Raw genomic sequence first — 22,131 nt, 5'->3', positions numbered from 1 at the left:
GCCCTTTGTGTTTTGTGCCTTCTCTGTGTACTCTTGTCCATGAAAACAATCTCAAGATTGAGTAATGAGAATGCTTATGGAAAACATAAACATGATAAACAGGCAATGGTGATCTTGCCTTTCTCGAGCCGCTGCACGTAAGGCCATGCAAGCTTTGAGTTTTGTTGTTCTGAAGTCCTGGGCTTAGCTTCAAATTAAGCACTTTTGCTTTTGCATATGAATATGTTGGGCTTTGTTTCATATGGTAAGGATTCGTTGCTTTTTTTTCTTACCCTCAAGTACTTTAAAATAATTTGTACTTAATAATTCTGTAATCATTAGGAAGCCATTTGCCCAAGCAGATTTCACATTATCATGAAATTCCAATTGTTGTGGATCTGTTTTTGACTCAAAAGGCTGGATATCAGATACCACTGGTAAAAACTTTAAGAATACAAATATAAGGTAAAAAACAAACAAACAAACAAACATGCTTTTCATTAGAGTGTCAGGTAAATGGAGAATGTACTCCAGTTAGATGCAGCAGACAACAAAAACTCAAACTTTGCATGATGTAAGTGACCGTGAGAGGATGATGACCCTTGGAATTATAAAAAAGGAAACCATTGATGGCTTTGAGAAGTAGCCTCTGGTCTTCCAATATCTCTACAATGAAGACTATTATTCTTAAATTTGTGTTGTAAGAAAATGCCATAATGCCTAAAATGCTGCCCATCGATTAATGGGATTTAAAAATGAATGGAGAAATTATAGTTTGTGGGAGTTATATATAAGCTTACTTAGTAGTAAGCAGACAGAAATTTCACGCAAAAGACATCTATACCTATTGATACAATAGACACAAATACATATGCTTTTATCCTCCCTTCTTCCAAGGTCACCAGGACCAAGGAAGATGTTTCTGGCCACCCTGTAAAAAAAAAAAAAAAAACAAAAAAAAACCTAGCATGGCCTGATTAACCCATGATCTATGTCTCTTATGAATCTTGGATGTGATTTCTTTCAGACATGACCCGGAAGTGATCTATGCTGCCACAGGCAATAATAGTAGGTCCTAACCAGTTACTCCACTTCTATATCCCATTTATGATTTTTCTGTTTTTTGGTGAACAGGATGATTGTCTTCTGGTGGGCAGTATTCTCTCAGATAAATTTTTTAAAATAGTCCTAACATTACTAGAAATCAGCAACTTGTATAATGTGGCCTGTGACTAGTCTTGATTAAAGAGATATGGAAGCAGTTGGTTTTCATGATTTATAATTAAATTTATTTCCCATTCCATTCCAGAAATCAGGCAAACACACAATTTAAAATGATTTAAAATATAATAGCTAACTTGTGCTATTATCAAATATTTGGACAAGTGACTTCCTTTCTTTGGATGATCAGTACTGTGGTTGCTCTCTTGTCATAGACAACCTTTGGCCATTCTGTTTTTGACCTTCTATAGATCAACAGGATGAGCAGGAACGGATCGAGGAGAGGCTGGCATATATTGCTGATCACCTTGGCTTCAGCTGGACAGGTAAAATTAGTGTGACTCATTTTTTCAACAGAACTTGCTTCGTTTAGGAAACACAATTGCATCAGCCAACTATCATTAACAGTGAAGAAGACCACGTGGAATAGTAAAAAGAATAATAAAGTATGAACTAGAAAATCCAGGCAGGCCTTTTATTATCTCTGGAATTTAGAAAAATAGAACTTTAAAGTGGGGGATTTTGAGAATAGATCAATGTCACCATCCTCCTTTCAGAGCTTTGGATATTCAAACTTTGGGGAGATGACTGTGTTTCAAAATCATTGTTAGATGTAATTGTCATGAATTTAGTTGGAGGTTTAATCTAGGGCTTCTTATTTTAGACATCTTATATCAGATATCTTCATCATGAACAGTACTCAAATTTGCTTTGGATGCATGTTGAAATATATATAATACGATGTTTCACTAGTTTTCTGAGAAATGAGGCTATTTCAGCGTATAAATTATAATGTATGTTAAATTATTAAAGGAAAGTAAATTAGAAAATCAATATGATAAATAGAAATCCATAAAACCCTTAAAAAGGTAATACAAAGCAGAAAGAATAGTCATCTCCTCACTTTTAAACAATTGTTGAATGCTGGTCAGATTTTTTTTTTTAATAGGGGTTATAGGGGAAGGAAGGACATCAAAATGTCCCTGGTTGACTAATTAAATAGGTAACATTCAGAATTATTTAATTTATTTATTAAGTATGTGTGCATTTGCGTATAAAATGTAACATCTATATACTTGTTGAAAATGCAAACCCTACAACCATACAGAAATGGTATACAATGAAAAGTGTAAATAAGTTTCTCATGCCTGCATCTGATATTCTATCTCTATGCCTCAAAAGTAACTGCTTACACTTTCTCATGTATTCAGGAAAAAAAAAAATATATATATATATATAAATACCCACATGTATGTGTACTATTTAAAAATAAGCACAATTAAAAAAAATAAAAATAAAAATAAGCACAATTTTCCTCAATACTACTCCTTATAAATATTCCATCAGCATAGACATATTATCTCATTCTTTGAAATGGCTATTTAATTTTATTGTATCTAAGTATAATTTTATCAGTGGCCTTTATTACTGGATATTTAGGTTGTTTCCTGTTAATGACAAACATCCTAGTGCATTGGTATATTTTCATGACTGTCTCTATAGAGTATATTACTAGAAATAGAATTGAATATCTGCATAGAGGATATATATATCTTTAATTTTGAAAGATATTGGCCAATTGCCCTCCAAAGAAGACACTTATTTTTACACACACACACACACACACACACACACACACACACCACAATATATAAGTGTCCACATACAATGTTGATGGTAGACTTTAAAGAAAAAATTTGTGGCTTTTTCCCTACGTCAATTAATGCTTCCCGGAGTTTTTATTTATGTGACATCAAATCAAAGAAAGGAGTTTATCCAACCATCATAATATAACCACAGGCAGTATTTATCCAAGTATACAGAAATAGGATTTATAGTACTTAAAATGTTACTTAATGATGATTAAAAGTGAGAAAGTCTATTACTCCTGTTTTCAGTAATTTATTTTCCATTACCTTGGTTAAGAGTATAAGCCTGTATTAATGGTCCAGTCTGCATTTTGGAATTAAATGGGTCGGAATTATACATATTTTATCATTAGTTGCCTCAAACTTAGTGTTTCCACTGTGAAAGTGATTAATTCTATAACCAATTTTAAGGAAACCATCTACAGTTAGGTCTAGAAGAACAAAGGCATGTTGAGAGTCACTTCTAATACATACGGGAAAAAAGGAACCCTGTTACAGTAATACAAAGAATGCATCATTTACTGAATCACAAAGCCATGTGTGGAGACTCAAACTTTGAAGTTAAGGTACTTATGGAGTAATATTTTCTTTTCTAGAATTAGCGAGAGAACTGGATTTCACTGAGGAACAAATTCATCAAATTCGAATTGAGAACCCTAATTCTCTCCAAGACCAGAGTCATGCGCTCTTGAAGTACTGGCTAGAAAGGGATGGCAAACATGCTACAGGTAGGTGGGGAACTGTATGTAAAAAACATTAGACTAAAGGTTGAGATACAAGGCCTATTCACCAACCCTTTCTTGCAAATTCAGTAAAATAATAAAATAATGAATGCCATCCATCTGAAATACTACTGTAAACAAGTGAGAACGAGCTCTGACATTTCTAAAATAAGCTGACAATTCTTACCCTATATTCCCCTGAACAAGGCCAATTAGTGGAAACATTGGCTGCTAACAGGAATGTTTTTAAAGTCCTAAAATTTTCTAAATATGAGAATGGACAGTTACTTTATTTGTCATTGTTTTATTGGTAGTGCCTTACCTTCAATTCTTACTTCCTTTACTCCTAAATTACTCCTAAATAACTTAAATGAGGGAAAGATGTCAAGAAGATATTCTTTATAATGATTTGTATGTAATATGCTGGCCACATCAAATAAAGTGAGAAGTGGTAAAGACCTTTACTTTGTCCCATTCTTCAGCTAGTCTAAATTTGCTACTTCCTTTAATGTCTCTCTAAAGATCAACCTAGAGACCTCCCTTATTTATAGCCAGTCTACATTTGCCTTTCCTTCTATTGCATTCTTCTAGGTAGGATTGCCAGATTTGGCAAATAAAAATAAGTCAACAAATACTTTTTCAATATAAGTATATCCCCAGGTAGTATTTGGGATATACCTATGCTTTAAAATTTGTTTGGGTTTTCATCTGAAATTCAAATTTGACAGTGTCCTGTTTAATATCTGGCAACTCTACTTTTGGGGCTTATGCCTATGCTTTCCCACTTTTTCATACACATATCTTTTCTATTTGCTCCTTTTTACAAAGACGTTTAATAAGTTTTGTTGTTTCCTGTGCAAATATTAAAATTTTAGTAAGGCAACTAAATGAAAGACATTTTAGAAGGAATACTTTTTAAATGCTTTTTCTCTGATATTCCAGATACCAATCTCATTGAATGTCTCACTAAGATCAACCGAATGGATATTGTTCATCTCATGGAGGCCAGCACAGAGCCTCTCCAGGAGCGCATCACTCATAGCTATGCAGAAATTGAACAGACAATTGCACTGGATCATAGTGAAGGTCAAACAATTAGTGTGTGTGGGTGTGTTGTACCTGTGTTTAATTCAGGCAACTGGACCAAATCTTCCTTTATTTAGAGGGTGGTCTGTGGACTTTGGTGATCACCAAAGTGGTGATTTTTCTCATTTTATAAGTACCCATATTGCTCATTCACCAACCATTGCTCATTCTTTATTATTTCACTATTGTCCTAACCTGTTTGGATTGCTATAACAAAATGCCATAAATTTGGTAGCTTAAACAAGAGAAATTTATTTCTCACAGTTCTAGAGAGTGGGAGTCAGAGATCAAGATGCCAGTATAGTCAGGTTCTGGTGAGGGCCCTCCTTTGGGTTGCAGATGGCCATCTTCTTGCTGTTGTCCACACGTGGGCAAAGAGATCTAGCTCACTCTTTGGCCTCCTCTTATAAAGGCACTAGTCCCATTAAGGGCTCTACCCTCAGTGACCTAATTACATTCTAAAGGCACCACCTCCAAATACTATCTCACTGGGATTAGGGTTTCATCACATGAGTCTTAAGGGGATACAAACAACAACATGGATGACCTATCCAGTGCCTTTTTTTTTCAGTTCCTTAAAGGCACTTCTGATACTTGGGTCTTTCACTTTATTTTAGCTATCTACTTCAGTGCTCACAACCAAGACTATATTACTACCACTGACCATACTACTTCTGCATCCTAACTTGAAGAATTATGCTTACTTCCTCTTCTGCTTCCACACTAACAATTCTCCAAACCCACTGGGACTACTGGCCTTTGGCCCTACCACCTACTAAAGTTTCTCTAGTCCATTCTTATTTTTTTTTATATGGTCACCCACTTTCTTTCTTCTTCTCTCTCTTATCTCTATTTTATACCTTCTCTTCTTTCAAGCCTCTAGCATTTCTCTTCTCTGTATTCAAATCCGATGACCAAGCTTCCTACTTCTTAGAAAAAATAAGGATCGTCCTAAACAAATGTCCATATTCTTTCTTTCTTTTTTTAAGATTTTATTTATTTATTCATGAGAGACACACAGAGAGAGGCAGAGACATAGGCAGAGAGAGAAGCAGGCTCCTCACAGGGAGCCCGATGTGGGACTAGATCCCTGGACTGGGGTCACACCCTGAGCCGAAGTCAGATGCTCAACTGCTGATTCACCCAGGGGTCCCCATATTCTTTCATCACAAAATCTGCATCTCTAAGTGCATCTTAATGCCTGTCCTCTACTTTCCCTCCTGTATGAAATGTCTGTGCTTTGCTAAAACCATCATCTCTTGTTTTGTACTGGATCTTGTCCCCTTTTTATCCAATTAAGGACCTCACTCCTATAGTTATCCCCTGTAGCTTCCTACAACTAGACCATGCTCAACAGCATTGAGCATTAAAAACAAAACCAATCAACTCCTTTCATCCCATATTCCTCCTTGTATGATTGTTCTGTTTCTCCATTTTATAGAAAATCTCTTTAAAAGTATAGCCTAAATTTCCTGTATCTACTTCATGTCTTCCTAATCTCTCTAGAACTATTTCTAGAATCTATGCCAGACTTTTGTCATCACCACCCAATGGAAAACAGTCATAAAATTCACCAATTATTTCTTCTTTCCCAAATACAGTGAGTAATTTGTCAGTCTTTAGCTCATGTACCCCTTAGTACATTTGACAAAAAAAAAAAAAAAAACCTCTCCTTATAGTATTTTCTTTTTTTTTTTAATTAATTTTTATTGGTGTTCAATTTACCAACATACAGAAAAACACCCAGTGCTCATCCCGTCAAGTGTCCACCTCAGTGCCCGTCACCCATTCCCCTCCAACACCCGCCCTCCTCCCCGTCCACCACCCCTAGTTCGTTTCCCAGAGTTAGGAGTCTTTATGTTCTGTCTCCCTTCCTGATATTTCCCAACATTTCTTTTCCCTTCCTTTATATTCCCTTTCACTATTATTTATATTCCCCAAATGAATGAGAACATACACTGTTTGTCCTTCTCCGATTGACTTATTTTCTTCACCCTTTCCTCCCTTCATGTTTTTTTCCCCACTATTTTACTGGCTATTCTTCCTTGGTTTCTTTCTGTAGCTTCGTACTTTTCCTAGATTTAAATGATGATGTGTGTCACTGTTCAGTGAAAGCTTATCCCCTCTCCTATCTCTCTCCTTCTTTCATAAATCCCGTCTGGCCTCCCTGTTGTTCCCTGGGCACCCTGCGTATTCTCAGGCTTTGGGGCTCTGCTCCTTTTTGTTTCCTCTACTCCCGAGTGTTCTTCCCTCAGAGCATCAGTACCCTTTTGTCTTTTAACTTAATTCAGACCTCTGCTTAAAATCCTCTCCTAACAGGACTCTTTCCTGACAAGTCTACCTAAAATACTAACCCTATTTGCTCTATACTTTTAGCCTGGTTTCTTTTTCTCCTATTTTTCTCCTAATTTTGTCATAAATACATATCTGCAGAAATCAGATTTCAATGAGGACTTTTTTTATCTTGTTCACTGCTGTATGTCTAACGTCTAAACAGCACCTAACACATCGTTGATACTCAATATGTATCTGTTGAGTGACATAACTCAGTCATAACTCTGCTAAAATTTTTTCAGTGACTCCTCACTGCCCTGGACATAATCAAATTCCTTAGCCTGGCTTGAGAGGCCCTCCATAAAAAGGGTATTAAACTTCAGAGTGTTGTTAATATAAGTTAATACTCTTGAAGCACCTAGAACAGTGCCTGACACATAATCAATTTAGAATGTATGAGCTATTATTAATTATTCTTAAACTCTAGTTCTTACTACTTACCTTCTGTGCTTCAGTATCCCAGTCAATGCCTACTTATCATTAGGTCTCCTTAAAATGTCACACCCTCTGCATTTCCTTTCCTAATTCTTTAACCCTGAGTTGGGTGCTCCTGCATTCATTGACTGGCACTGTGGCCCAGTCACTCTGCACTTTAATAGACTCTTACTTGCCTGAGCATTGCTAGATGATCTGCATCTTGAAGGTCAGCTTTGTAGCCATGGGTCTATCACAGGATGTGGCACATTAATAGTTACTCAATAAATACCTGTTTAATAATAAGTGAGCTTCAATTCAATGCTTAATTTCCATTTTCTCCCCTGTAGGCTTCTCAGTACTTCAGGAGGAGCTAAACACTGCACAGCACAAGCAGAAAGAGGAGCAAGCTGCTTCTAAAGAAAGCGAGTCCTGTGATCACCCTCCCATTGTCTCAGAGGAAGACATTTCTGTTGGGTATTCCACTTTTCAGGATTGCATCCCCAAAGCTGAGGGGGACAGCTCAGCAACAGAGCTCTTTCCCCAAACTCACAAGGAGCAAGTTCAACAGGATTTCTCAGGGAAAACTCAAGGCCTGCCTGAAGAGTCATCTCTTGAATGTCAGCAAGAGTACTTGTGAGTGTCAAAAGAAAGCCCATCAAATGTAATTCTATGAAACAAGCCAGTGTGACAAGTGTGCCCAGGCATATACAGCTGTAAATGGTTTTCAGGTGGATTTCAAATAACCTCACCAATAACAAGTGCCAGAACTACAGAAAAAGAGCAAAAGAGTTGAGACCTTATTGTGACAGCCTCATGTGGTAGATCTGATGGAACCAACTTCCAGTCCTGTGACCTTGGGCAAGTCCCAAAGCCCTTTTGATTTCTCTTTCCACCTCTCTAAGTTATATTAATATGTTCCTTATTCATTTCATAGGGTCACAGGTCAAGGATGTGTGCGTGAAAGCATTGTTTCAACTCTAAAATTTCATATGGACCTCATTCTTATTACTCATTAGAGTACTGCCCCTCACTTCTCTGTAGTGCTTGGACAGGTGCCAGTTGTCCCTGGCTCGTTGAGAGTGTGAACAGTGGCAGCGTACAGTGAAGCAGCTCTCAGTGTGTTTCACCAAAGCGATGGGGTGGCCAGCAGTAAAATTGGAAACACAGCACAGATTATTCACACAGAAAGACAGACTATTAAAATAAGGTGGGATGGGATCAGAGTGGGAGTAAAGAAAGTCTTTGGGAGAGCTTCCGGCCAAAGGAAGCTACAGAACAGGCATCTCAGAACCCAAGTTCTGGGCTTTTATAGAAGCGAAGGAGAAAGAGTTGTTTAAATGGCACTTGTTATTTAGAGAAAGAAAACAGACTATGCAAAAGGAAATTGTGTCCCCAGCCCTGAAATCTGAGAACAGTGTGTCAGGAGATTGCATCAGAGCATTTCTCTTGTCATTAAGTGAGTTTTGTGCTGGGGTCACTGGAACTTGAAAAGAGAATGAAGTGAATAATAAAATCATCTGTATTTCCACTGAACCACCACCCTCCCAACTACCTTTAGATTTTAGGGAAGAGAAGAAAAAGAAAGAGAAAGAAACAGGTGGGAAGCAAAGAGGGCATATCAGAGAAGCACTTGGGGCATTTAATATCTATGGAGTGACAATAATGTACAGTAAGTTAAAAAAAAAAAAGCAGAGATTTTTCTTATTTAGAAAATCAGAGTATAAAGATTGCATTGGAGTAACTCCAAATTATAACAGTAGAAAAAGTTTTAACCAGGTCTTTCCATGAAGTCCTATAGTTTTCCAGAGGTATAATAAGATTCTATATATTTACAGTTATGATAATGATATTAACGTAGGGTTTATATATTGGTTTTTAAATTTTTTTCCCAAACTTTGATTCTTGCCTCGAAAACCTTATTATTTACAGGTCTTTGTTATATAAACTTTCTCAAATCTTCAAGTTCACCTTCAGTTATCAAAGAAAAGATGAAATTATAATTTATATACTTTGTAGAAATTAGGAAATGGTAATACATTTTAGGATAATTTTTTATCTCTAGAATACACCTTTCTCAGTCAATGCTAGATCAATGTGCAGTAACTTAACATGACTTCCCTGGACCATGAAGGTAAATTCCATCTTTCCTTCCAATTCCCTTGCTTCGGCAGGACGAAAAATGCATATGCTTTCATGCTATAACTTGGCTTCTCTGTTTCAGTGTGACAACCCCAGGGACGGAAGTGTCAGAGACTCAAAAGCCTACAGCTGAATCTGCCTCTCCCAGCAAGACACCTGAGGAAATCAGGACCCCTCCTGAGGAGGAGAGGCCATACCTCCAGACCCCAACATCTAGCGAGCACGGAGATTCTCCTATCATACAAGAACCCGAAGAGCCCCCAGAACGTGGGGAGGAGAGTCCTCGGAAAACCAGCCTGGTGATAGTGGAATCTGCTGATGACCAGTCACAGATACTTGAAAGACCTGATGAAGATGCAGCTTTCCATAAGGTAAGAATGTACTCCATTTCCCTGCCCACAGGCAGTGAAGCTACAAATCTTCCCCAGTTTCCTTTTCTCTGATGGCTTATGTTTTCTCTGAAAAAATTAACCTGGGTCATGTGAACCTCTCAATCCCTTTTAAAACCTGAGGCCTAGAGAATCTAGAAAAAAAATGATACACGTTCCAATTCTAGCTACTTGATCGTGAACTCTAATTGGAAAACCATTTCCTAAGGAAAATGAACCCTGGTGTGAAACAAGATGCCTGGATGTAACTTTTAAAAATTGATAACCATGGGCTTGAAGACTAGTAAGAGGGATGAGCAGGGCCTCAGGTAAGTGCCAGCCGTGGAAACGTGTGGCAGGCAGACTCTGATTAGATCTGTCTGTGCTGTCAGCTGATGAGCACGCAGATTGTGGATATTTAGTGGGGTTTACCTCCTCAAACAAAATTTTCTCATTAAAGGAAAGATGATTTCCAAAATAGATCTCCTTATATCTGTTTTTAAAATGATTTTGAAAAAAGGACACTGTTTCTCAACTTCTTGCTGATTGAGAATATCGGAATACCTGACTGGAGTAGGAGCTTGCATCACACCCTTTCCTTTGTCATTAAATGAGTTCTGATGTTCTGAAGAGAGGTGGAGACCATATTAAGAAATTCACATAAACCATTTATTCTCAAAACATATTCTAATCTCTCCACATCCTCAGCATTAACTGGCGGGGTCTGAGCCCTCCTCAGAGCTTGTAAATCGAAATGAACCTCAGAGAGGGAAGGGGGACCCAGAATCTGTATTTTAGGTAACTCCCTAGATGATTCTCATGCACAGAAGAAAGTGCCAGGATCTTTTTGCGTTAAACGTAATTTAATATCAATTAAATTCTATATTTTTCCTTTTAGAATCCAAAAACATTTTCTACATCAAAGTGTTTTTAAAGCATTACTATATGTCTCAGTAGTAGAGAATGAGTTATATAAAGGAACTGAAACTTTGAGGAAAAGAGTACAACTTATCTGCAGGCTGAAGGCTCACATTTATTTTTGTTCACCGTGAGGATGACATCTGCTCATAAATCTGCAGGATTTATCTAAAATCATAACTAAAATTAGGAGAGGTTCAGACGAATGAAAACTGTGTCCCAATTTTGGCAGTTATCTTAAATAATGAATTCATCCCATGAATGGAATTTTATTTTAAGTTTACATAGAATTATTCATCTCCCAAGTTCTTATCTTAAATGAATTCTAGTAAAAATGTTTCAAAGATGCTATCTGGACCTAAAAGTTAACTAAATTTAGCCTAAGAATCTATTGGCTAAATGAAGCATAGATCTCAAACAATTATTTGGATAATTCATTTACTCTTTCAATGCACATAAAGAAATTTTGATAAGTCCTTCTGTATTCCACTTTATACAGACCCATTCCATTTATTCATGATGAATATCCAATTATCTCTGTGATGCTTCCTAGTTTGACCCTTAACTTCTCATGACCCTATCTTGAGGATCCAATTTCAATCACTTTTCTTGCTGATCATATTTCTAGGCAGTAGATTCCTGAATATATTTAAAGTATAATTTGGCTTAGATTTTACATGTTTTCTTTTAGTAGAAAAGCATATAGAAATATACCAGATATTTAAAAATATGTTGGAAAAATTTCATTGAGTTTTCTTTAAAAAAAAAAATAGCATCCCCTTGAGAAAGAGTACATTGACAGAATGCCCCCAAGATATATGTTCTAATCTAAAATTATGTTTTAAATTCCATCTCTGACTCAGGGCCAGACCCATAATATCAGACTGGCCAGTGCACCTTAACTTCTCTGCAGAACGAGTCTAATATTCATAGCCTGCCTCCTTTGTTCCCAGGGAGATGCTTTACTGGCTAGATAACAACTATTAGGAAATACTGACTTTTTGCAGAAAGTTGTGCTCCAAGCATAAGTTATTTTATAGAAATATGGGTTAAATATGGTTAATATAGATTAACCTGTGGGTTAATCATTTCAAGACTAAGCCTGAGTGTCAGTGGCTTACAAGTGTTGTTTGTGCTGCTTAACTTCTGTGTTTACATCTAGTTATTTATCAGGAATTTAAGTCTAAGAAGTGATGTGGACAAGCTGCTTATTTCTTCTGACAGATTTTGACAGATGGGCACTCAGACAGCTTTCAGAATTCCAGATTTTTTTTTCATTCATGAACACAAAACTATCTTCTTATCAAAATGTGAGATAGGCACACACCTGTTTGCCCTGCTGGCTTTTCCACCAAAGCTTCCATGAATGAGACTTTGAGAAAACAGTGTGAACTAAAGCAGAAACCAGTAGTGAAGACATTCCTTAGCATGTTAAACAAAACAATGCTTCCATGCTTCCACCAGGAGCTAACAGAGGAATTAGGTGAGCTGGAGGCCAGCTCAGATGAGGAGGCGATGGTAACTACCAGGGTTGTCCGCCGACGAGTGATTATTCAGGTACCAGTTACATTACTGCACGTCTGGGACGCTTCTGTCCCCATAGTCCTCAGAGAGTGATAGACCTGGAGCATTGAGGGCTTGGCATGCTCTTTAGGTAGTGCATGGCCATTCAAAAGCAGATCCTTTAACTCTCCTAAGTTTGGTTTGTTTAAAAAAAAAAATGCAGCAGTGATGACATTGGCAGCCCACCTCCAAGAGAGCGAACAGCAAGAGCAAGAGTGCTTCTTCACTCCCACCCACCTCACCTCGCTTGTCTGTTTTTGTTCGTTTGTTTGTTTGTTTTACACCTAACTTTGGTCCAGTTCTCCTAAGCATGTTATTACCCATTTTTTTCCCTTTCTTTTAAACATACTACTCGACAGGACTTGGCATCTCAGCAGTGCTTCTTAGTAGCTCCCTTCCTTTTCTAACATGGCTCACATTATAAGCACTTGGGAGTAGTTTCTCAGAATTGGTACCAAACACCAAAGTGACCCTTTTCTCTCAACCATTTAGGGAGATGATATGCCTGACATACCCCCAGAAACAGTCACAGAAGAAGAATACATTGATGAGCACGGACACACTGTGGTAAAGAAGGTATTAATCTAATGTGGTTGATGTCAAACTTACCAGTACCCCGGTACTGCCGCTCAAAGACGAGCTGCATGAATAAAATATCTTTCAGGTCACTAGAAAAATCATTAGGCGGTATGTATCCTCTGATGGCACAGAGAAAGAGGAGGTTACGATGCAGGGAACGGCACAGGGACCCATCAGCATTGAGGAAGGAGATGTCTATTCCAAAGTCATGAAGCGCATTGTATTAAAGAGTGACATCGAACAGTCAGAGGTAAGATCATCTGATTCTCCAACCTGGTTTTATGGAGAAGTATAAATTAGAGTCAGAAGAGGTGGGTGCAGTTGTTTATCTCTATTGGCCCCTTATATGGCACCCTGATTTCAGCTCACATTCGTTTTTCTCTTCATGATTTTGTGGAATTTTAAAATAGCCATAGAGGAGATTTATAGCCATTATAGTCATTATCTCTCTTTGGCCCTTCTTATTTCTATTTCCTGTTTAATTCATAGTCAAGTACATACAACAGAAATCCAAAGTCAAATTTTAGAAGACCAGATTTTCATTTGCTGGCAAACAATGTCACACAAAGCGCCTACTCTTGTGTTGTTGTGCTTGTTCCCTGGGTGGGATGGCAGCCTTCTGTAAGGCACTATAGATAAATATCTGAGAGTTAAGCTTATGCATTTTAGAGTCACTAAAGCCAGGATCCCAAGAATCCCTGATCAATAGTTTTCTTTCTGTTCTACTTCTCTCTAAGGAACATTTACCTCTTTGACATATAATTTCTGACATACTCACTGTTTTGCATTCATTCATATCCTCAAAATTTTATTATTATACACAAAATTTCTCTAGAAATCTACTTTTTCAGTTTCTCATATCTTTGAGAGTTTCTCCTTTGGGAATTAATTTTATTTTCATAATGTCAAAACCATTTAAACTTGGAAAGAGAGGGTTCATCTACAAGCTGTTATGGCCACATTGCACTGAGCAATTGGTTTCTCATTCATAATACTTCCTGACAGATTTTCTTTCAAGTGACTCATGAGTGGTTGGTTTGGTGCTGCGTACATTATAGCAGCATTACCAATTGATGCTTTTTGTAACTGCTTCTCTTTTCCAAAATACTGTTTTTAGAAGACCAATATATATCATTATAGGGTTTTGGTGTTTTTGTTTTCTACATAGGAAAATTCATCACTGTTACATTGTGTCAGTCAGAAACTGTGTATCATGTGTCCTTCATTCATTAGGTAACTTTGTCTGAGCCCAGCATTTTGTCCAGTACCTCACAATTTCAGGCTGAACCAGTGGAAGGCCGTAGAGTCAGCAAAGTTGTTAAAACAACTGTGGTACATGGAGAGAGGATGGAGAAACATCTGGGTGATTCTAGTTTAGCCACTGATCTTCCTTCAGCCAAAGATGACTTTGAAGAGGTATAGAAGCATTATCACTTTTTTGGTTTTGTGTTTTATGTTTGCTTTGCGTTTAAAAAGAAAATGGTTTATCATTATGTCATTCCATATATGTGTTCATGGGAGGGCACAGACTAATTCAAGAGTAGAACTCCTGTTTGAGTAACTCTACAGCGAGTTAATGTTTCCACAACTTGTGATATTCATTGGTGCCACTATAAATGCTTTAAATATCAAGATGACCAACATTGACTTCAGCTGAATCAGAATCAGAATCTTTAGAATTAGGTCATGATCGTACATCTTGCTTGGAAGTCCCGGAAGTGACTTCCCAATTACGAAGAGAAAGAAATGAATAGGTTGCAAATTATCATTACTAGCTGATATTTTCAAATGTTTCCAAAGATAGGCATTAAAGAAAGTTCAGGTTTATTTTAAACCTAGAAATAAAATAAGCATTTTTAATTATTTAAGTTCTAATTTCCAATAATTAGGAAATGAGTCTATGGGGACAGATCCTTCCTAGGATACAAGAATCCAAAAATTCTGAAAACCAAAACAAATTTTCTAAGTTAGTAGCAAGCTAATTGGGCAGTGAAACTTAAGATCAGCTGACATGGAGGGTTTTTTTTTTTCTTTGTCCTACCTAGAATGAATATTCATGTTTTGCTGTTTATTTGTTTATTTATGAGTTTGATTGCAGGATGCTGTCCCAACCCCTTCTGGGGTATTAGAATGTACATTGTATATATCATACTACCTTCCTAAAATCCAAAAAGAAAAAATTCTGAATTCTGAAACACAGCTGGTCCCAAGGGTTTTGACTAAGGGATTGTGGGCATATGCAAACATCCACCAAACATTTTTTGCTATTGAGACATTTTGAAGTTAAATGTTACACGTGTGTCCTCATCTATACCCATGGTATGCGTTAGGATTATATATGAATGCATTGGGATTTGAAAAGCATACCTTAATGAAATACTTTTAAGGGAAGCATTTTGACCTTGGATAATCAAAAGATGAATTATGTGAGTTGTACACTGTAGACCGTATTTATTTGTTGCTTATTGTGTCTCTGATCATTATATTTACCAGTGGAGTCTCCACTGGGAAAGGAAGGAAGATGAAATGAGGAGAAAATAAAAGTCAATCAGTTCAGCTATTATTTACCAGCATTTATGAAGCATTATAATGCATGTCCCTCACAAGTGGGAGAAATTTAAATAAAATTCAATACTTGCATTTGATCCTAATATTGTTTTTACTTATCCTTTCAAATATATATTTTTATACTTATTATCAATTAAGCAAAGTAATAGATTATTTCTAAGTCTATGGTTTATGATGGGTTTTGTCCTGTTTTCTTTTTTCTTACTTCAGGCTTTGAGTTATACAGGTAGCCACATGAAAGTGCACCTCCCCAGTTTAGTAGAGAATGAAATTCTGAAAGAGGATGGATCAATAATTAAAAGGTTTGGGTTAGCATGGGGTTACGCTTTGCCAACTAACACCTTAAATTTTTCTCCAATTTTAAGAAAAGAAAAACAGAGCCCCTACATATACCCTAACATCCTTTGGGAACTTTCAACTCTCTCTGTATTGTACACTTTTGTCAAATGGTAGATCTGTCAATGTGTCATACCTATAGATGCTTTGAAGGTATTACTAAGGCTTGAGAATGAGACACCTGTTTACACAATCACTCCTTGGGTTTTATCAAGTCATCAGTTTTGCTGAGGCCAACTGCCTGGGATAGTCCATTGTGTTGATAGATTTGGAGCACATATGAAGAGGAATCTAATCAACTGCTCACAAATTAATCTTGTGACCAGCTGCCTTCAGCTCAATCTTAGCAAATCATAACTTTGTGTGGTACATGCTTAAGGTTTTTTTCTTCTTTTTTTTTTGTTTTTGTTTTTGTTTTTGTTTTGTTTTTAGCTCCTTCTAAAAGCTTTGAGCTAATTCATGATCTGGCATGTGAGTGGCAAATAACATGAGCATGAGTTTGATACCAACAAACCTGAATGTACCTAGCAGTACTGAAACCAGGGAATCTACTAAGTTAAGAAAGAATCATAAAAGCAGTAAGCAGCTCACTTTTGCACCTATAAAAGGGGACCAGCTGTGAAACGCTCTGGTCAGCCCACCCCTACCACCAATTTGATGTATGAACTTCAGTACCCTTGCCTTGTCTCCTGGCCCTTGTCTCTGGTCCTCTAGCAGCACCATGCTGATAAAGTGCTCTCTGCTTCTCAGTGAAAAGACACAATGGAAACTCAAGTTACTATTGTGCTTTCCATGTCATTGTAAAGAAGAAAAAGATTGTCATTTATAGTACTCTACAAAGCTATTTTTAGCCTGTAGAACATAATAATTAGAACAGTGAATTAAAGGTTCTATCACAATTCCGTCCTCCAATCGCATGTGAACAACCACAGCAGCTAAGAATTTAAGGGTATAATTGCCAAGAGAACTATAAAAATGCTACATAAACTAAGGATAAATGCTTTTTATACTCTGAACTTTTTTAAAAAAAGATTTTATTTATTTACTTGAGAAAGAGAAAGAGACAGGGAGAGGGAGAAGCAGACTCCCCATTGAGCAGAGAGCATGATGTGGTGCTCGATCCCAGGGCCCCAAGATCATGGCCTAAGCAGAAGGCAGACGCTAACCCACTGAGCCACCCAGGCACTTCTGTACTCTAAACATTTAAGTCTTTTATTCAGTTACTCAGACAAAGCCATATAAACCATGTACATATCCTAGCATCATGAGATGTTTAAATTGGAATACATTTAGAGATGAGTTAATCCAAAGTTCTCAATTACAACTGGTGAATTTGAAGCCAAAGATACAGATAACTCACTTAAATTCTATAGCTATTTAGTACTGGAACTGTATTTGTCATGTATAACACTTTATCTTGTATGTTGCTGAAGACATTTCATGATGCCCACTGCTCCCCTGATATGCATAATGGGTAGATTCATTTCACTGCTTGAAGAATATGCATATGCATACTCATAAACACATTCATCTACACATATCTGCACAAAATATCAGGGATTGTCCTGTGAATAAAGCTTATCCCCCCACACCAGTGCCATGAAGGCTTCTCTTAGCTCTTGGCAGAAATAGTCAGATATTTGCCTTTTGGGAGAAGAAAAATTATAGGTGCTACATAGTTTTTAAAAAAAAAACAAACATGATCTGATGTCAACCATTGGAACCAGATTTGACCTTTTATAAGAAGAGCAAATTTAGTGTGCCTGGGTGGCTCAGTCGGTTAAGTGTCTGACTTAGGTCATAATCTCAGGGTCCCAGGATTGAGCCCCATATTGAGCTCCATGCTCAGTGGGGAGCCTGCTTAAAGATTCTCTCTCCCTGTACCTCCTTCCCAACTCTTTCCCTCTCTCTCTCAAATATATAAATAATTTTTAAAGGAACAGATTTGTTTTCAGATACAAAATAATTCTTGTGGTGTCAAAGGAAGGGAGAGAAGAAGAGAACATGAGAGGAGAAAGAAGGAAACAAAGATGCCCAAAAGAAAGCTGAAAACATTTCAGCTAATAGAAGTCATTTAAAAAAATAAATAAATAAAAATGATTTTAAATGCATGACAGTGTTAGAAGGCAGAATAATGATGAGAGCAGAACCTCTAGCTCTTTAACACTAGGAATCAATAAGAAAAATGCTGGGTAAAGTCATGAAAACTGCTCATTTCTTCCATGGTTTTCAATGAAGATGCATGGCATCATGGTAGGGATTCAGGCTCTGGAATCTTTGAGTCTTGGCCCCACTTCATACTAACTGTTATTTTGTATTTGGAGCATTGCTTAAAATCTCTGAGATTCATTTTCCTTATTCATTATAATAATAGTGCCTGGCACATAAAAATGTTCACCACATATTTACGGAATGAATAATTATATTTAGAAGTAGTGAGAAGAAGAGAGGATGTACAAATTACAGCATAATCGTTTTCAAGTAGGGATACAGGAAAATAGTACAAAATATCACAGTACATCATAGCCCCTTTGTCGAGTAATCACTAGTTAAGAGGGAACCAAGAAAGCAGCAGACTGTTCAATGGCGTAGAAGACCAAAAATGGGCAAAGTCCATGGAGATCTGAGCAGATGGAGGAAGAATTTGTCTCGGTGTTTTTTTTCTTTCCTCTCTCTTCCCCACCATCTTCAGATGGGGTTTCAATATCTGGGCAGACCTTCATCTCTCACTGGTAGTCACCTTCCTCTATGTTGATAGAAGAGGATTCCAGTTTTAAAGATCTGTGTCCATGGAAAAATTTTCCTAGAACAGGATGCAACTCTAAGGAGTAAGCTGGCAGTGAAGGTGTTTCAAAAAAAAAGATTTACCCTCTACACAAATCAAGAACTATTCTCAGCCTGTCAAGAAGTACATATGGAATCCCTGTTTCAGGATGAGCCAAGTTTTCCTTTCTTTTTTTTTTTTTTTAAGATTTGTTTATTTTAGAAAAAGAGTATGAGCAGGAAAGGCAGAAGGAGGGAGAGATTCTCAAACAGATCCCCACTGAGTGGGAAGACTTATGCAGGGCTCATTCCCATGATCCTGAGAATACGACCCGAGCCAAAATGAAGAGTCAGATACCCAACCAACTGCACCACTCAGGTGCCCCAAGCCAAGCTTTCCAAATCAGTGTGCCTTGAACAAAACATGAATGATTGGATGGTTACTTTTGGAGAGAATCACATTAAAGCATGGTTTTATTTATTTGAAATAGTTCCTTAAGTTTTAAAAAATACTCTTTGTTCCAAAACACTTTAAAACACTTCATGACTCACATCAGATAGAAGAAGCCATGTTTCAAAGACAAATGTGGAAAGATGGCTGTTGTTCAACTAATAGCTCAGTGTAGAATTATCCGGAGGTAGGACAGTAAAGTACTTTCATGTCACGGTTACCCCCATTCCAAAGATGGTGGCTGTCTTTTAGTAAAGAAAGCATAATTCTCTCTTGTCGCTTTCCTCCAGGACAACAATGAGTAAAGCCAGTACACAGAAGAGGGCTGTGGTGAAGGACCAGCATGGAAAACGCATTTACTTGGAGCACCTGGAGGATGTACCAGAAGCACTAGACCAAGATGACCTCCAGCGCGACCTCCAGCAACTCCTTCGGCATTTCTGCAAGGAGGACTCGAAGCCAGAGGCCAAGTGAGGGGCTGCCCAGTCCTCACACCAGAAACCACACATTCACTCAATATGCAACTTCCCGCGTCATTAGCAGAGTGACCTAACCGGCCTCATGGGATACCCTGACACTTCCACTTTGAGCAAATACACACCGCATTTTGTTTCAGTTTTTCCCCGTCCTCTCTCTGACTGTAAGCTAATTTGTGACCAAAGATAGCATCCTTCAGACTGGATGCTGTATCCACTACTTTGTTGTGTCTGTGCTAAACTGGGAACTGGCCACCTCCATTGTTCTTTGCTCCTGCACAAGCTCCATGAAAATCCATCGATCAGAAGAACTTCACCTACAGACCTCTTCAAGTGATGCTATCTAGGAGTCCTTCCATGGGATATCCTTATACCATGTATATAGCTAAAATGCTCAGATGAACAACATATTAAAATTAAAACCACTGCCTATCATAACTACACTGGGCATCATGGAATAAAAGGCCTCTAGAAATTGCTGAACAATGAATGGTTAATTAAGATATTGCTAACACAATCGAATGATAATACAGTTCTACTGCAAAAGAAGCACTTCAGACCTACCATGTCCTTAGAACTTCCAGAGTAGCCATTGCTCCTAGTTAAAGATGGGTTGATAACCTCAAGGAACTATCCTAACTAAGCACTTACTGCTGGTGCTGGCCAGCCTTGATTTAGGATTCTCCAACAGCCACTCTGAGGGAGGGGAGAGGGGAGCAGACGGCTAAAGGAAGGAATCAATGAGGTATTCAGCTGCTAGCAGCCACAGCTGGTGGCGTTCTAGCATCTTCAGGTCTTTTAGATTTTGGACACATTGGCAGGGTATTTTAAAAGCTATAACTACTGTAGTTTTCCAGTTTTCATTGCTGCTTTAGCAAACCACGCTGTCTTATTGGTGGTACTTTCTTCTGGCCACTGCACTGTAGATAATTCATTGGAAACCAGATTTACCCTCTACGCAAAAGGTTTAACTCCTTCACCATGTTGGAGTGGTTCCCCTCCCCTGACCCCCCGCCCGGGTTTATATCTTCTCTAATACCTGCATGTAGCATTTAAAAATCAAAACCACAGTCAAAACTCCTCTTCTGATCACACTGATGGTTTTCATTCTTTTGACCCTGAGCAAGCACTTTTCACTTTTCCACTAGGTCTGTTTTTTAGCTTGCAGACAAGGTTGAGAAATCCTTACCAATTTGGTTTTGGTTAAAATTTTTGATTTATTTATTTGAAATCCAAACTCCCTTGGAAACTCTGAAGTGCATTTGTGCACTTTTTTTGTTTCAAAGAAGGAACTTTAATCATCTGAGTGATTTCCATGTCCTATTCCTTATTCCTCTAGTGGTTGAAGCTGTGTAGCATTTTAACATATATATATATTCACAAATATATTCATATAAACAGTATACATTTCGAATCAGTTATTTGTTAAAGAAAAGTATATTCAATGAAGATGAAATTTAAAAAAAAAAAAGAGTCTATCCTCCAGGGATTGAACATTTTCCAATTCTATCTGGTCTTTTCCTGTTGTGCAAAAATGACTCACTGCTCCGAATGTCAAAAACAAATGTGACAAACAATGGCACTTCATCATTTCAAGTAATGTTGCCAAGGGAGAAAATTTCCTGGGAGGGAGGTTTCCCACAAGCCAAATCTCTTAAGCCTCAAATGCTAGCACTTTTTGGCAGTTGGATAGGAAATAAAGCTTTCTTTGGCAGCCAAAATGAGAGCGGCTCATGGTGAAACTTTTTGAGACACGCCATGGCCTTCTTGTCAAAACCTTCACTGGAGCTCAAGAAAAGCATTTCTGTTGTGTTATTTGCAGTGCAGATGATGTCTGTGTAACAACATAATGGTTATTCACCTTTTTTTGATTTTTGATTTTTGCTGTGTAATCAAAAAACTTGAATACTGTGAGAAGAAGTGAATTTTCAGTTGATGAATCAGCATCTTGTTCCCATGGTGATAACACTAATTGAATATATCTATGAGGGCATGTATTAGTTAATGGAAAAAAAATACAACACTAACAATACATAGCTGCAATGTGTACAATGGCTGATTTAATTAAATAAAATGTACAAGTGTTAAATGTGGCAACAGTAATTTATTCTTCTTTATCACTAAGTCTGTGATTTCATGAGATAAGAGGTTATTAAGGAGATGACATGGGTATGAAGCCACAGAAGGGGCACAGAATGCTCTTTCCCTTCTAATTTTTATTTAGTGACTGAATATGCTATATGCCCAACACTGTATATAAGCACTGAAATGGGTAGAAAGATTTTTGTCCTTGCCCTCAAAACTTTTCGTTATGCAAAAGGAGAAAGACAAAGATTTATATTTAGTTTCGGGATCATTAGTAAATAAGAAATAGGAATTTGGAGGCTGGGGCCAGTGAGGAGAGGGGAACCAGAGATTGGTAGGACATTAAGGCTCATTGGGCAGGAGTCTCCCATTTCGGTTCTCGCTTATAATGCAGGGGTGTTCCAGAAACACCTTCCTCTGGGAAGTAGCATTTCGCTGGGGTGGGTGAGCGTGTTATTTATCTCATGGCTTGAGAAT

At 37.5% G+C, this 22,131-nt stretch overlaps 1 protein-coding gene across 50 annotated transcripts in view; it reads left to right on the top strand.

The window, feature by feature from the left end:
• The window catches only part of ANK2 (ankyrin 2), a 543,251-nt gene extending 521,593 nt beyond the window's left edge, over positions 1-21,658 (top strand). For 22 of the 50 annotated variants that reach the window (XM_072755436.1, XM_072755431.1, XM_072755441.1 and 19 more), the window contains 11 exons: positions 1,452-1,526; positions 3,446-3,577; positions 4,514-4,657; positions 7,756-8,041; positions 9,630-9,918; positions 12,298-12,390; positions 12,889-12,972; positions 13,061-13,225; positions 14,209-14,391; positions 15,754-15,845; positions 19,384-21,658. In XM_072755436.1, coding sequence (XP_072611537.1) covers positions 1,452-1,526; positions 3,446-3,577; positions 4,514-4,657; positions 7,756-8,041; positions 9,630-9,918; positions 12,298-12,390; positions 12,889-12,972; positions 13,061-13,225; positions 14,209-14,391; positions 15,754-15,845; positions 19,384-19,567 — 1,727 coding nt within the window. In that variant the 3' untranslated portion in view covers positions 19,568-21,658. The remainder of the gene's footprint in view (positions 1-1,451; positions 1,527-3,445; positions 3,578-4,513; positions 4,658-7,755; positions 8,042-9,629; positions 9,919-12,297; positions 12,391-12,888; positions 12,973-13,060; positions 13,226-14,208; positions 14,392-15,753; positions 15,846-19,383) is intronic. The other 28 variants (XM_072755468.1, XM_072755462.1, XM_072755465.1 and 25 more) reach the window with 3 other exon arrangements.
• The last annotated feature ends 473 nt before the right edge of the window (positions 21,659-22,131 follow it).

Source organism: Vulpes vulpes, chromosome 4 (assembly GCF_048418805.1).
Source record: "Vulpes vulpes isolate BD-2025 chromosome 4, VulVul3, whole genome shotgun sequence".
In the NCBI taxonomy this organism is placed as follows: domain Eukaryota; kingdom Metazoa; phylum Chordata; class Mammalia; order Carnivora; family Canidae; genus Vulpes; species Vulpes vulpes.
The sequence above is the reverse complement of the archived record's forward strand: the minus strand, read 5'-3'. Positions and strand labels throughout refer to the sequence as shown.